The 17,451-nt window shown below is 41.2% G+C and overlaps 1 protein-coding gene across 1 annotated transcript; it reads left to right on the forward strand.

The window, feature by feature from the left end:
* Window positions 1-1,518: 1,518 nt before the first annotated feature.
* Window positions 1,519-15,897, forward strand: ATP6V0E1 (ATPase H+ transporting V0 subunit e1). The gene is made up of 4 exons (XM_075600995.1): window positions 1,519-1,723; window positions 5,548-5,595; window positions 11,179-11,307; window positions 15,362-15,897. The coding sequence occupies exons 1-3, from the start codon at window positions 1,620-1,622 to the stop codon at window positions 11,270-11,272; spliced, it is 246 nt and encodes an 81-aa protein (XP_075457110.1). The 5' UTR covers window positions 1,519-1,619; the 3' UTR covers window positions 11,273-11,307; window positions 15,362-15,897.
* Window positions 15,898-17,451: the final 1,554 nt, after the last annotated feature.

Raw genomic sequence — 17,451 nt, forward strand, 5'->3', positions numbered from 1 at the left:
CGTAAAGATGTAACATTAATTTTATTGGGACTTTATATTCTATATTATTTATATTGTGTATATATATATATTATTATCCTGTGGGTATTAGCGCTAGGGTGTGTATACGCCATCACCATGTAACCACTGGTACCACATGTATCCCCTGATAATCACATGTAACCACTGGTACCACATGTAATCCCTGATATCACATTTAACCCCTGATATCACATGTATATCACATGTATCCCCGATATCACATGTAAACGCCTATATCACATGTAACCATTGATATCACATGTATCCCCCCGATATCACATGTAAACGCCTACATCACATGTAACCATTGATATCACATGTAAACGCCTACATCACATGTAACCATTGATATCACATTTATCCCCCTGATATCACATGTAAACGCCTACATCACATGTAACCATTGATATCACATGTAAACGCCTATATCACATTTAACCATTGATATCACATGTATCCCCTGATATCACATGTAAACGCCTACATCACATGTATCCCCTGATATCACATGTAAATGCCTATATCACATGTAACCATTGATATCACATGTATCCCCTGATATCACATGTAAACGCCTACATCACATGTATCCCCTGATATCACATGTAAATGCCTATATCACATGTAACCATTGATATCACATGTATCCCCCTGATATCACATATAAACGCCTATATCACATGTAACCATTGATATCACATGTATCCCCCTGATATCACATATAAACGCCTATATCACATGTAACCATTGATATCACATGTATCCCCCTGATATCACATATAAACGCCTATATCACATGTAACCATTGATATCACATGTATCCCCTGATATCACATGTAAACGCCTACATCACATGTATCCCCTGATATCACATGTAAATGCCTATATCACATGTAACCATTGATATCACATGTATCCCCCTGATATCACATATAAACGCCTATATCACATGTAACCATTGATATCACATGTATCCCCCTGATATCACATATAAACGCCTATATCACATGTAACCATTGATATCACATGTATCCCCCTGATATCACATATAAACGCCTATATCACATGTAACCATTGATATCACATGTATCCCCCTGATATCACATATAAACGCCTATATCACATGTAACCATTGATATCACATGTATCCCCCTGATATCACATATAAACGCCTATATCACATGTAACCATTGATATCACATGTATCCCCCTGATATCACATGTAAACGCCTATATCACATGTAACCATTGATATCACATATAAACGCCTATATCACATGTATCCCCCTGATATCACATATAAACGCCTATATCACTTGTAACCATTGATATCACATGTATCCCCCTGATATCACATGTAAACGCCTATATCACATGTAACCACTGGTGCTGTGCGGGAGAGAGAGAGTGAGCGCGCACCCTCCTGTATCACGTGACCTGCGCTCCTGAAAGAGGTGGGTGGGGCCCGTGATGCGGTCACGTGACAACGAGGTGTAGTCACGTGACGCTGCCTGGCTTCCTGCTCACACTGCGTAGAGAGCCGGAGCGGCGGCTGCTTATTCTGTGCTGGTTCCCGCGAGGTGTCCGGTACTGACGTCATGGCTTATCCCGGACTGCTCGTCCCCATCGTCGTGATGACCGTGTTCTGGGGTATCGTCGGGGCGGTGCTGCCCTGGTTCATCCCTAAGGGGCCCAACCGTGGGTGAGTGTGAGAGCATAATCCCACGGAGCCCGGCCGCTCACAGCGGTGTGCGGCAGTATATATGTTATATTGTGCGTGTGTGTTATAATATTGTGCGTCTCTGTGTGTTATATTGTGCGTGTTATATTGTGCGTGTGTGTTATACTATATTGTGTATGTGTGTTATATTGTGTATGTGTGTTATATTGTGTATATATTATGATCGCTGTGCTTGGTAATTACTTGCAGCCCTTCTGGCAGTGAAATGGTTACTAAAAGAGATGAGGTTTGGGGAAATGAATTTAGTCTGTTACTATTATTATTATTATTATTATTATTATTATTAGCAGCGGCAGCAGCAGGGATATTGAGTACTTAACTGCTGTGACATTTCTGGCAGGTGACCTATAACCTTTTATACACTATGTCCCTTTGGTAGTAAAGGAATTCGTGTAAAATCATTTGTAGCCTGTTTAATTTACATTGTATAAAGAATAGTTACACAGAATACACTTTGACTTCTGGTTTAAGTATCTATAAAAAGAGAAAAGTGATCCTACTCTGCCTCATTTAAAAAAAAAAATTAAAAAAACCTATTGGAGAATGAATGTTTTAATGGGGAATTAATGTTTTAAAGTCCTAAAAAATAGTTTTCTGCTCTGGTAACAAAGTGGGGGCTTGTTAAACCAAACCCCACTTTTTAATGCCAAGGGCGGCGTTTGATTAAGTAGCTTTAGTCCTGGTCTGAAAACAGAAATGGTTGGTGTTCTGCGTTCTCTAATATCTTCACACGTTGGTAACTGTCTATAACTAAGGTTAAAGGGACTGTCCCTTCTAGGGCCAAAGTGAACTAAGCACAGTGGCATGTCTAGTGTAGGTGACTGACACAATTTTTTTTAATTAATCGGAAAAGTATTCTTAAATATATCTACAGCAAATAAAAATATCACTTGTGAGCACATTCACTCCTGACAGGTCTGCAAACCTGCTTTTCCCCATAGCTCTTAGCATACAATGCTTCCTCTGCAGCCAGGGATTCTGGGAAATGACATGCAAATGAGTACTGTCACCTTCCTTTTTTTTTTTGCTTCTTATCCATACTACTATAGACCCCAAGATACGGTCCACAAAAGGTGTGTGTGTGTGTGTGTGTGTGTGTGTGTGTGTGTGTTCTTTTGTGGACCATATCTTGGGTCATAGTAAATTTGTCCTACTTGCACCCTGAATAGAGTATCTTGTGAAATATTTTCAACATTGTTAATGGATAGAGCAGCATTGGTAACTTTTTTTGTGTCTCTTATCCGTTCTAACAAGCTTATGCCAGTTGTATTACGCAGATTTTCACAGCCTGGATCAAGGAAGTGTATAGCCAGTAAACCTACTCTTGGGTCTCATCAGTGTGAGGCTGGTTACAGTGGCGTTGCAATGTGAAGTTTGAATAGGTTTCAACCACACATTATATATGTTATGGTGGGTTAAAAAAAAAAACCTGACACAAACCTGTAGTACTTTAGAGTGTTTATGATCAGACTATAAGATGCTGTAATATACAGTTAAAATGTTCCCTAGTATTAAGAAAATCCTACTTTTTTAAATCTCTAGCTTCTGAGGTCATCATGGTAACCTTTAGATTGCAATGACCCCATGGGAGAAATTCATTTTAACCTCCCAGACATGTAAACTTTGAAATGCTTCTGCTGAGCAAAGCTTTATATTTGAAAAATTTACCTTATTGGAAAGTGCAAGAAGAGATCTTTTTAAAGTAAAACAATAACATGCAAAAAAAGTCAATCCGTGTGGACTGCTGCTTTAAAACATTTTACCCATAAGCAATTTAAAATATTTGCAGGTTTGATCAGGAGTGCCCCTCTGCATCCACTATTTGTGTAATGTACTCCCCAACCAATGACTCCGATCACAAGTGGGGAAATGGTTGTTGTGCCTTTACTAGCTAAGTGAAGGTCAAATGACGGAGGGGGGAAGAGGAACTGCTGTTTTTCCACTGGCCATGTCTTGAATAACTTCTCCTTTCCTTCACTGTTTGCCAGAGCTGCTACAGCCTTGTTTGTAAATTGGAACAGGATGGTATCTGCTGGCCCCAGCACCCACTACCCCGTACATATGTATCTTTACTTCCATATGCGGCAGTGTCTGCATGGGGTGAGAAAAACACGTAAAAGGAAATACATGTTAAATGCTGACTTCCTTTTCCCAATATACCATCATATTTGTGTGTTGTTTTTTTTTTTTTTTTTTTGTGTGTGTGTGGAAGAACGGGCAGGTGGTCAATGCTACAGTCTGCAATGTCCTCCCAAAATCATGTTGTGACTGCAGGGTTCAGACAAGCCCCACAAAGGCTCATGGGATTGTTTTGGGTACCTCAGCACATCACCGTTTAAATTGTTCAGATTGGTGAGTGATCCTGTGACCTAATCTAATAATCAGTGAATCACCTTCACATCAATTGTCATTTTTATCTTTTGGGAAGATATTTACAGTAAGGCAACTGGAACTTGCAGATGTAATTACACTAGTGGTAAAAAGGAGAAAACAAGCGTGGTTTCTTTTCCCCCCTGTAGGGGAGAGGTTCTGAGTTGTAAATCTTTGCTATAGGTGTATGCTCGTGATTAATAGCATGCATAATATTCAACATCTCTTCTTACCAGTGTTTTTTTATTTGATTTTTTTTTTTAGGCTTTAATTGGATATAATCATTTAGTCATTTTCCAATTTCTTCTATGCGCAGAGATTATATTCTTTCGCCACATATCTATGAATGCTTGTTAAAGGGGCAGTTCTACTTAGCCGGTGTAGAAACTTACATTTTTTTTTATGTGTGTGTAATTGGTTTCTAAAGAAAGATCGTCGTGTATGTGTGTATGTGTGTATGTGTGTATGTGTGTATGTGTGTATGTGTGTATGTGTGTATGTGTGTATGTGTGTATGTGTGTATGTGGAATATGAATATATACATTTTGTTATGTACACTGGATTCAAGCATATAAGCTACTTATGTGTATCTGCTTAACGAATGATGGTACCATAACTGGCAAATCATCTCATTACCAAAAAAGAATGATTTTACTATGAGAAATGTATTTAACTTATTAAACATGCCACTATACTTCGTTCACTATTGTCCCAGATCGTGCTGTCCCTTTAAAAGGCTAATGTTGATTGTACAGTAGGCCATGGATCCTGCGCTCTTAGTTGCAGCATCTGTGGTGTAAATGTTCTGTTTACAGTACAACGCCATGTTATCAGTCATCACACTGCAGCCCCATATGTAAACAAGCTCTGTAAAACGAGGTGCCCCCTGGTAAACGCCCTAAAAACCAAAAAACATATGTGGGATGGGGGGTTCACTGTATGATCATAAGTGTTACGTGGGGAGGGGGGGGCACGGGGTGGCGGCACTTACAGATTCCCTGCGCTCTTCCCCAAAGCATTTAAATTTAATGTCGGGGGAGCGTGTGTTGGGCCTCTGCAAGTTCCCTTACTTGGTCTCTGGCGGCTTCTGGCAAAGCAGCGTCCAAAGACGCCACTGTCACATGACGTCAGAAGACCGGCGAACAGGTAAGGGTGTGGGAGGCTAGCAGGCAGGGCCGTAGACTGAAAAGTTTGCGCACCCCTGATTTACATCTGTGCCAACGAGATTATATCTTTAATCTGGACTATTAACAGTCATTGAGGACTGGAGATGGGAACAGATATTATAGATCATGTTGGGTGGCGTTTTAACACTTGTGGTGCCTGTATCACATTGCTTAGCACCTCTGGCAGGGTGTGGGTTAAAAAGGCATAATGGGACTTGTTTTTACTTACTGTCCTCTCTTCTCTTGCAGGGTCATTAATACAATGCTGGTGACGTGTGCAGTTTGCTGCTATCTATTGTGAGTATAAACAGGTCCTATGTGAGAGCCAGACTGGGCTGGTTTTACTGCTACTGCTTTCTATTGACCGAGAGACTGGTTTGTCATGAATTTCACTGTCAGTATTGTCCAGGAGTAAGCGTGGTAACTGACCCCTTCATTTGGGGAGCCGCCATAATGGCACTATTTGCTTTTTGATGATACTGGTCCTTTAATATAGATGAGGGTACATGGTTGGGCTACAGTCATACAGAGGTGCTTCATGGGTCACTACTAGGTATTGTCATCCCCTGGTCAGAAATGGTGTCCAATGCAATTTGTTAAACATAAAGGGGCAGTGGCATGTTTGATGGATAACATGTAGGTGACTTGTAAAAGTTACTACTTTTTTTTTTTTTTTTTGCTGTGGTGGAACTTACCCTTGCATTTCCTCTGATGCAGCACTAAAGATTCTTTACTTGTAAGTAAGGATAGGGGCTTGCTTCCCAATATATATCTTTTTATTTATCTAAGAGATCTGTGTTTGTCGTCTTTGTTTTTTTTTCTTCAACTTGTAGAAGTACTTTACAAAGTTGCTCTGTTAACTAAATCTTTGGGTGTTTTTTGCAGTCGTGATCTAATCTAACATGGAGTTAATAATATAGTTACTGGAAGGAGGATTAAACATTTCTAAGGAAGCCAGTTGCACTGAAAAGTAGTTTTTTATTATTTTTTTCCTCCCTTGATTTGCCCATGTAAATAGCTGCTATTGGCCAATGAAGGGGTTAAAAAGAGTGTGCTCAGTTATTTTGCCTTCTCATGCCAACTCCTCGCAATCTTCTTACAAACGTTGCTGTTTTCTTGTTTTAAAGGCTGACCATTCACACAGTGGTGAGTAAAGAACAACCACTTGCAATACACCCAGATAACTAAAGCGGTTTGTAAGGCCCGGAAAGCTGTGTGCACATTATTCTATGACTATGATTTTTGGGCCATTAAAAGGTGTCACAGCTTGCAGCAAATCTGTTGCCCTGTTTAAATTACCGGTTGTCTGTGCCATTAAAACCAATGGGACTTTATTGCACTCTGATAACATCAACCTTTTGCATGGATAAATCTGTATTCCCAGCCTCTATCTGTTCATACTTCTGTATGCAGCCCTTGTAATGAATAACTGCATTGTAAATCATCCTTACAAATGTGTCTCACTCCTCCCTGTTTCCACCACACTAATGGGCTGAATGTTCAGGGTAATTCCTGCCATATTCTGGCTGTATCTCGCATGCCCATGTACCTGTTTTTATTGTTGAATAGTTCTGCTCTTTTATACACCCTGTTTTGACCTGTTATCTGTACCACCCTCCAGCCCTTATTTATAATGTACGCAGAGCATGACTAACTTTAACAAGGGTATAATTCAGCCCTGAACTGTCGCTGCTCGCTGGATGCAGTGTAAGAGGATCTGGAGATATGCCTTGGTCTTGCTTGGGGTGCAGTTTCACTTATTGGGTAGAAAAAAAAATTCTCCTGTAGTTTTCTGTTGTATAAAAAATATTGCTGGAAGAATGTTTGCAACCACAAAGGGTGAATTTTACCAATAGGTATTTGTAATTCTGCCCTAAGCATTCTATCTAGCTCTTGACCAAGTAGTGAATATTGTGTATTTTTGGGCACTTGTTCTGCTGTTTTGGGGGTGGAAGGTGGTTCCCTTTATTTAGCATCAAATTAATATTTAAGCCGAGGGATCTTGGATCATTAGATTCTACCTTTGATTGTGTAATAGTTTCACTAGCACTGCTGCTTTTTTAAATGGCTTTTGTCACATTCTTTCAATGGGTGACACTGTTCAGCAATTTAGACAAAGTTTACAAGCCCAAAGGCTGCAAGTCAGGGTTCTTCAACTGGTGGCTCTTGGTCTTTTAGCTGTACAAGCATAATAAAATTAGCAGGAGCAAAGTGCAATGTTTCTCACAAACTCACTTGTAAGGTAAATCTATATGGCACACATGTTTATGCTTGCAAAATGTTGAAATACAGTTTTTAAATGGATCTAAAATCTGCTTTATAATAAGCTTTTGGCTCTTTATGTTTTCCCATCTTGCCCCTTCTGAGAACAGGTTCGAGAGCCCTGCAGTAAGTCTTTATATTGTAACTGTTCTACTGCCACAGGGCCTGCAGTGCATTGCCCAGGCATACCACTCCACAGTAAAGCGAGATTAACATCTGATGTTTATCAGTGGTGCATGTGTGAGCATCCGCTCTTGTGATTACTAGTACATTGCTGCAGTGGTCGGTTTGTACTGTAGCACGTCAGCCCGTACCTTGGCTGAATGCCATCACTTTGAAGAGATCTGCTAGATTCCTGTTGTCTTATAGCCCTTCACAACTTAAGCGTACAAATCGTTTCATGTTTCTATCCCCTTGTATCCGCAACCAGGGTAAGCGCACTTTGCAGCACAATAAACCAAAGGTGAGAAGGAAATCGTAGCTTTCGCGGTCTTACCTTGGGGGGGAAAAGATTATGGAATCCATTTCAAGTAGTTGCTGAAGTACATGACCTTGTTCGTTTCAGCAGATCTGCAATCGGCAGCTTGCTGTTTTTTCCTAAGCCCTGCAATGCAACAAAATAAGAGGGGAGAAATGTGCTGTGTATAAACCTCCTGAGGCCGCTTTTGTGTTGCAATGTTTGTTTGTTTTTCCATGGCCTTTATTACCACAGTAGTTTTTATAAGCTTGTGTTGTCAAATGTAAGGAACAGCAGACAATGGTTCATCATGATTACATTGATGTGGTGATGAATAGAATGGTATACGGTCAGGCAATTTGTTTCCACATTGTACCTCGAACACGGTTTTGTTTGACGGGATTGGTTTATAACCTGAGGTGGGTTGACCTATATTATCACATTCGTTTTTATTTTTAGGGAATAAATGTGCCACAGAAAATGATAAAATCAAGCTAGTTTTTCTCCAGAGGAAAAGGAGTACAATAGGAAATGTTTTACCATGAGCACATTTATTATTTCGGATTCAAATTGTACCACAGGAAATACATTTCCACTGCGGAATTTTAGTTCTGCAAGGCTAGCTAAGATTGAGAAACAATGAGTGCATTTAATTTCTCTCTCCGCCTCCCCAATACAAGTATTAACACTATTGTAATATATTGTTACATAGTAGATGAGGTTGAAAAGACATACATCCATCAATTTCAACCTATGCTAAATTTAGACAACAGATACTTTATATTCTTATTGATCCAGAAGAAAGCAAACAAATAACCCCAGTGACATGTCATTATCCAATGATATCTCATAAGGGGAAAAATACATTCCTTCCCGACTCCAAGAATTGGCAATCGGATTAATCCCTGGATCAACATCCTTCCCATGTATACTTATTTGTAACTGTCATCAGTCTCCATGGGTAATGAATGCCACATTTTAACTTCCCTTACTAAAAAGAACCCTTTCCTTTGTTGCTGGCGAAATCGCCTTTCTTCCAACCTACAGGGATGACCCCGAGTCCTTTGTACTTCCCCTGGGATGAAAGGTTCTTTTGAAAGCTCCTTGTATTGTCCCTGAATATATTTGTATATAGTTATCATTTCCCCTCTTAGACGCCGCTTTCTAATGTAAATAAATATAATTTAGCTAGCCTCTCCTCAAAAGTTATTTTGGTGGCTCTTCTCTGTACTCTCTCTAGTTTCACAATGTATTTTCTAAGGAGAGATGCCCAAAATTGCACTCCATATTCAAGGTGTGGTCTTACTAATGCTTTGTAAAGGGGCATAATTATTATGTTTACTTCCCTTCCATCCATTGTCCGTTTAATGGAAGATAAGATCTTGTTTGCCTTTGCAGCTACTGCATGACTTTGGGCACTATTGCTAAGCCAGCGGTCTATAAGCACTCCTAAATCCTTCTCCATCAAGGATTCCCCCAATTTATCCACATTTAATTTCTAAGTCGCCTGTTTATTCTTGCTTCCCAAATGCATAACCTTACATTTATTTGTATTAAACCTCATCTGCTATTTACCTGCCCAAGTTTCCAGTCTCTCCAAGTCCTTCTGGATAGAAATTACATTCTGCTCTGATTCTACTACCATACACAATTTAATATTATCAGCAAAGATGGAGACTTTGCTCTCTGCCAACCTCAAGGTCATTAATAAACAAGTTAAAAAGCAGGGGTCCCAGTACCGATCCCTGAGGTACTCCACTCATGACCTTAGCCCAACCTGAAAAAGTTCTATTTATGACAACCCTCTGTCTGTCCTTTAACCAGTTTTCAATCCAGGTGCATATATTTTTACTGAGTCCAATTTGCTTTATTTTGTACACCAACACCCTGCGTGGAACCGTATCAAAAGCCTTTGCAAAATCTAAGTAGACCTCATCAACTGCATTACCCTGGTCTGAATTCTTACTTAACTCCTCAAATAAACAAATAAGCTTAGTTTAATCTATACTTCATAAATCCATGCTGACTATTACTTATAATTTTGTTTTTCATTAGGTATTCCTGAATATTATCCTGTATTAAACCTTCAAGTAGTTTCCCCACTATTGAAGTCAGGCTTACAGGCCTGTAATTCCCCGATTGTGATCTAGCTCCCTTTTTAAATATAGGCACCACATCTGCTTTTCGCCAATCTTGTGGTACTGAGCCTGTGGAAATGGAGTCGTTGAATATTAAATATAATGGTTTGGCTATTACTGAATTTAACTCCTTGAACTACAGCAGTTGATCTGCAGGCAATGATTAGTGGGACGGACCTTAATATCCTTTTTCATATGGGGAGAGGAGCTCCCCTCCGTGTGCTCCAAACAATAGCAGCGTGTGTGGTAAAGTTATTGGACCATATGAATGGTAGTAGTGGGACTGACCTTCCTATCCTTTTCATACATACATTTATAAGCTATATCATCCTGCATGGCCCTCCGTCAGCCCAAACTTAACATGTCAAAAACGTAGCTCCTCATCTTTTCTCCCAAACCTGGCCCTCCCTGTCCCCTTCTACATTACTGTTTGAGGCACTGTCCTATACCCAGTATCACACGCACACTGCCTAGGGGGTCATACTCGACTCCTCCCTAACATTCTCCTCTCGCATTCAAAATATAGCTTAAATGTTTTTTTTTTTTTTCCTATAACAAAGATACACCCTTTCCTCTGTTGCTCCACTGCTAAAACTCTGACACAGGCCCTCATTCTCTACTGTCTCGACTACTGTAACCACCTGCTGTCCGGCCTTCCTACCTCTCACCTGTAATCGCTTTGTTTGGGATGTGTTGTCATTCCTACAGTACAAGATGGTCTAATAATCTACATGGAGTGAATGACAAAATACATAGTAAATAGTATATAGTTAAATACTTCAATAATAATCTCACGAGTAAAGGTCATTTTAATTAAACCCTTTGGCCAAAGCATTATAAGCCTGCAAGCCACATCAAGGCTTAACCAAATTTGCAGGTCCTAACACTAAGCTGTGAAATGTCTTTTACCTCTGTTGGAGGGAGAAGGACCACAGTGGGTCTGTCCATACAGCAAAACTGAAGAGGTTAGCATTGTTAATTGATCTGCATTTTCTCCTAACTACTTGTCTTTCTGTCTTGCAGCTGGCTCATTGCCATTTTAGCCCAGTTGAATCCACTGTTTGGGCCACAGTTGAAAAATGATACCATCTATTACCTGAAACATCACTGGCCGTAAGTGGCCAAATCTCCCCCCTGCTCTGAGCACGCCAGGTAAACATGCACCAGTACAAAGTAGATGCTTGTAAATATAATGTAGTTGTCCATAATGGTGCAAGTGACAGAACAACATATTGATGCATGACCATTCTTTTGCAAGGATGTCCTTTGTCAAATCTATAAATAGCAGGGAAAATCTTGGTTGACACATGGGTGCTTATTTAGTAGCTGCGATGGCAGAGATTGAGCTCTACAGGACTGAAAGCCTCATTGAAGTCTATGGGGGCTTTCTGTGCAATCAACTACTGGATAAGCCCCATTGTTGCTGGGCTTGATTGTTTGTTAGACCTTTTAGCCTTCTCATACTATATATAATCTTCACACAGAACAAAAACAACATTGGCTCTTGATTGCATTGTAACACCAAGCATGTTCTATATAGTCTTACAACTTCACTCACTGAAGAGTACACATTCCAGTTGGTGTAAAGTGATGGATGCAGGCAGCAATGAAATAGAATTTGGGGTTCGCTTCTGGTGGTTAGTTTAGTCTTCAGATGTTCTTATTTTTATCACAAAGGACATCATTTTAAAGTAGCATCCCACAGTTGTCAGTGAAAAATTATTTACTATAATGCTGATCGCTGTTTTAATTATACTTGCGTTTCAAATGGGGCATAGCCCATAACAGCTACTACTCTTTAGTGAATAGCCTTTAGCAAAGTCTACACTACAAAAAGTGGCATAGGTATGTAACGGGTTTTCTCCCCCCCCCAATCGCAGATTCTACTGTGTGGGTGCAGGAAACATATATTGTTACTCGGTGGGGTGCATAACCTGTTGGCTCACAGGAGGGCTGAGCTTCCGCCACGGGGAACCTGGGGCAATTATACTATGGACAACTTACTTATAACGATGCAGCGCCTCCACCTGCGATGGCTCCCACCAAAGGGGGAGTGGTTCCTCGCAGGGCAATCAATGATCACATAGACAATGACTTATATTAACGAATACCTTTACTAACATGTAATACCATACATCACATTCATAATAACCTGTGTCCCTCTCTAGAGGAGACACCTACTGCGTCACGCAGGACGCTTCCCCAACACCAAGTGAGCCCACCCCGTGTCCAAATAAACCCCACCCAATGTCCCGCACTCTTGCAGAGAGTCAATGGGTGAATGCGCAGTCACAGTTAAGCTAAGGGCCCGGTGGTGCACTTATGTATTAGATACCTGCCGAGCACTCCGGTGCTCGGGTCAGCAATCTTCACAAAGGCTCAGTTGGCGATGACTCCTTTAACCCTCCAACCGAACTTCTGCACGTGGACCGCTAGAGCGGTCCCACTCCGGAACAGTCTCTGTGGACCCCAACATGGGTCCAACCGCTTCACGGGAACAGCAATCTTCACTGTGTCCCTATCTTCCTAAGGGGCACGTGCTACACTATAGGCCGTCCCTATAGTACAGCACCCTGTAGTGGCTTGGGCAACTCCTATGGGCCTAAAGGGGTTAAGGACCTGTCCCACTCCCCTAACTACCCAAGTCCCTACGGCCTCACTAATGCTGACAGCCAACTTGCTGCGCAACAAGGTGCCTGCCTGTCAGACCTCACAGCACTGACCGCTGTGACTCTGACAAGGCAGCACTCTACACTAAGGGCAGCGTCCCTATCTTGGGCCTCCCTCAGCAATTACCCACTACCCTAGTGGGGGGTTGGGGCCTATCTGGGGTGCGGGTACCTATAGGGCCGCAGGAGCTGTACTCGCTCCCCGCGCCCTGCCTTCCCTCACTGCTCCCCTGCTCCAACGGATTAACCCGAGTGGCAGGGTCCCTCTCTCTAGAGCAGTCCCTGGCAACACTCTCTCTATCAGAGTTCTTAGCTACCTCAGACCCAGGGGGTGCTGGCCTAGTACAGCGAGTCCTGGACTCCTGTACCCTACCTCCTTCCTTGGGCTGCTCCGGTCTCTGACTGCTGGCTAACGTGCTGTAAGCCCGCCAAATGTATCTCTTTCCCAGGGGCTCCCTAAGCCCTATTGACTCCCTGGTGTCACGTGGGGCATACAGAGGCTCATGGGATATGTAGTCCCAGCTCAGAGCCTTCCCTGGTAGGCTAGGGCTTCGCGGGCTTTTCCCTACCTCTCCTGCGCCTGCGCAAGCTCCCTCTATCTGCCTCAACCTTCCCTGGTCTCTCCCTGCTCTCGCGCGAGCTATCCCTAGCTCTGGGGCCTTACCTGCGCCTATGCGATCACTGCGCATGCGCGAGACTGTCTTCAATGGCGGCGCCCTCTTCGCCGGCCGCCGGGACCTTAGAGACGCTATCGCGGCCTTAGCAACGGCCCGATCGCGTCCCCGGCAACCGGCCGCAGGCAGGGGAAGCCGCGCTGCTCCCTGCTCCAGTCTCCACCCTTGGAAACAGCCGTCGGGTCTTTCGGCACCCGCGATCGCGCTGTACCAAGGGAGGGGGGTCTCCAGGAGCCACGGGAGCTCCAGGCTATAGGTAATATTTACAGGACTCCGCAGCTTAATGATTAAACACCATGTCATCAGTGCGGTGTCTGACACTAGCAGCTACGCCCTTACACTTATGCATGGGACTTCGTCATTCTGGGACATACGTTGGACAGCTCTTTAACGCACTTTATGACTTGACGTCATCAAGAAAAGCGGTTGTTTGCTGTTGGCCTCATAGGCTGCATAGTGATTACATCTATTTTATGTATTGTTTACAGTTATTTGTTTAATCTCGCTGTCACACGGTCATTAATATAGTTATATTATCAAAATATAATTTTTTATTGATTTATTTTTAACTATCAAGCAGACGGGTTGATAGGTTATGACACTTCCCAGATAAGGGTCGCTCCTGCTTTAAATAATATATACAATGTCTACTGTACACCGAGTTTATAACAAAGTAATATATTATTTGAAGTATACAGTGCTGTGATCTCAGACTATGGATTATACCATTTATTGTGTAAATCTGTGGTACAGCATTGGCAGGCCAAAATTGTGGGTTGATTGCAGCAGTTCCTAGTAGAGAAGTGGAAATGTTGAGCTGAAATTAACAAATTGAGCAAAATATTTGGGATGGGGGGTAAAAAAAAAATCATGAGTAGTCAATGGGCAAAGCCCTTGATACAGCCATTTATTCCCATTTTCTCAAAGTACAGACAATTTTTAAGCAATGCAAACTTTCTTGAAAAACAAAGTGAAAACTGCAAAAAATTGTGCAAAGCAATTTCCTGGTAATCTTTGGGTATATAGTTATTGACAGCACCATATGGGACAGTGCTCTTTCATTAAAGGAGTAACACGGGTTAACTTAATTTTTTTTTATATATCTATATATCGTATTTTTTATTTTAGGTTTGTACCAGGGCGTCTCCAGAGCTGAACCCCTTTTAATTTCAGCTCTGGGGACCCTCTGCTTTCATTGATATTTACCTCCATAGCGATGCTGGTATCTCTGCAAGCAGAAGAACTGTGATCCTTAATCTAATGGCAGTGTTTAAATGTCCCGTGGGTCAATAAGAAGCTGTGACATCTTGTGCGGCTTCATATTGGCCCGAGTCACCTGGACCTTTAAACTCCGCCATTAGACAAAGGATACCAGCACCCCCCACAGAGGTAAGTATTTCCGGGAAGCAGAGGGTCGCCGGAGCTGAAATTAATGGGGTCGAGCTTCGCCCTGATTCACACCTGTAATACAAAATATATATATTTTTAAAGTTAACCTGTATTGCTGCTTTAACACTTTCACCTTGATATGAATCACACCTTTGTCATTTTGCTTTAAAGGTTCTGTCCCTCCCAAATGTTACAATTTAGAAAATAAAAGCACTCGAACGTTAAAAAAAATATTATTTTCTCTGAAAAGAAATGACCCTTTTATGTAAATACATTTTCATTAAAGTAATATTTATGGAAATGTCAAACTGATAACCAAATTCCCACGCAACTGCTTTGCCAACAAGCTATTTCTGCAGTGGTGTGCCGTGAATGCATTGTTCTACTAAATATGCTGTCAGGGTTGGCCAATAATATAAATGTTTTAATAACATGTAGGTCTACTGAAAACTCACTGGCGTATTTGTTTTTCAGGGGATCGAGCAAATGAAGACTTGCCTTAAACTTCCTGGCTCCGATACCAAATCTATTCACAAATGCCTTAATATTTGTATTATGTGATCTCTTTGCTGCAGTGTATTCCTCCCTCACAGAGACCATATTTCCTCTCCGAAAATTGTGCTAAATACCAACACTTTCACTCCCGAGTCACTTTTTACTGAACAGCATTCATTTGGTTTGGGATTCTAATAAGCCTTTGCAGAGTTGTCTCGCATCAAATTATTTTAGCTGACAAACTAAAATCCCACAGTTGGGTTATCACCAAATAAGATATCTTTTTGAGTCGAGAGTGTTGGCTTTCAGTATTGAAAGGGTTTTCCGGCTAAGAATGCTTTATTTATTTACAAGTCTCTATGGATTTTAATTCCCCCCCTCAGATTGCAGTAAAGTACATTCCATTCCTCTGCCTTCTGTCTGTTGGCACGTCTGACCTCGGTGTGTGTCTTTTTAACCCGGCTGTGAGAATGTTTGTTTTTATGAGAATAAAAGATTATTCCAAAAGACCCCAATCTTTGTTTCCTGTGAATTTGTTGCGTGCAAATACTCATTTATGGGAAAAATGCAATAAAAGTTTGCATTTGTAATTTTTTTCCCTCCACCTCTAGAAAGGTCTCAACGTGTTATTGTTTTGTTTTTTCCCCTTCTTGTATATTTCTTTGCATACCTCCACTTTGCTCACTTATTTTTAAGAATGTCAATATGAGAAAAACGTTGTTCAAGCAAACTTTGAACAATGCTAGTGAGCTTAAAATGTATCATGCAAAAAAATTCGAGTTGACAGTGGTCACGAACCACACACCTGTGAACATGAGACTTGTCTGACCAGGGTTAATGAATACAGCTATTTAACTAATTTGTTAATCTCCTTGAGGGGCCCCAAAAATGAGTACCATTTCCCCTCAATCGTCACAAATATAACCTTAAATCCACAAATATAACCAACGTTTTTATCAAGTTCTATTTGCAGAGTTTGTGGTCCCGTTTACTTTGCAAAATGTGTAATTAACACACAACCTATTGTAGCAAAATGTCTACAAATGCAGTTACTCTCTTCAAAGCATGCAAAGTTCAATTAGAGCCCAAAGCAGTTCTTATTCCATTTTGGTTGTAATATACCGTTACACGAACATACAATATACAGATGCAGCGACCGTTATTGAAACACTTCACGCGGTGTATACCTCGGAATATCCATGTCATGGCGCGGGATTGCTTCCAACCGTACCGCCTTAAGACGCGAGTGTATAAAATGGCATTTGTGTTGTGGTTTTTAAACACCTGAAATTGGCACAGTACTGTACACATTACATTTCATTGCATTTAATTGCACACAATCCATGAAATTCAAGCAAAGCAACCGCGATAAACACGTGTGCCTGGGGCGGTTGGCTGCGTTCATGCCGCATGGAGTACAGCAGCGCACACAAATGGCGCCGTGATTTCTTAAAATAATGGCCGCTGCATCTGTATGCTGTTTCATAAAAATAAACAGGATGAATATAAATAATCTAAATACGTTGCCACATAATATCCAATTTCTTCAAAGAGGCTTGAAGTTGAAAATAGGAGAAACTGCATGTGTAATTGGCAAAAACACACCCTCTAAATTCCTGTCTCAAATGTATGGTTTTTATTCTAAAATCCCTTGCATTAAGAGAATAGCCCACCTTCTGGGAGTGTTAACACACCCCTCCCCTGCTCATTACTCTTTTAAAGCTTTGGGAGAGGAGGGTTTTTCTTTTGAATGAACATTGACACATTAAATTACCTTTTGTATCCTCACAATCGTGAATTGTTTAGAATCATTTAATTTGTCAGATCATAACTGTTGCACAGATATTTGTAATTCTTGAGATTCAAAATCAGATCTACGATATTTTATATTTGGTAAATTTACATTCATGTGTAGTGTCTTCCTGGCCGCACCCTCTGATGTTGCACAGCCACTTGAGGAATGTCTTAAAGGGCTTTGCTTATGTCCACTGTCATTTGGGAATCTGGAATTTAATCACCCCACAATCCCAGACCATGTGTGCCCTTGAATAACCCCACTTTTAGACTAA

Source organism: Ascaphus truei, chromosome 5, assembly GCF_040206685.1.
Source record: "Ascaphus truei isolate aAscTru1 chromosome 5, aAscTru1.hap1, whole genome shotgun sequence".
In the NCBI taxonomy this organism is placed as follows: domain Eukaryota; kingdom Metazoa; phylum Chordata; class Amphibia; order Anura; family Ascaphidae; genus Ascaphus; species Ascaphus truei.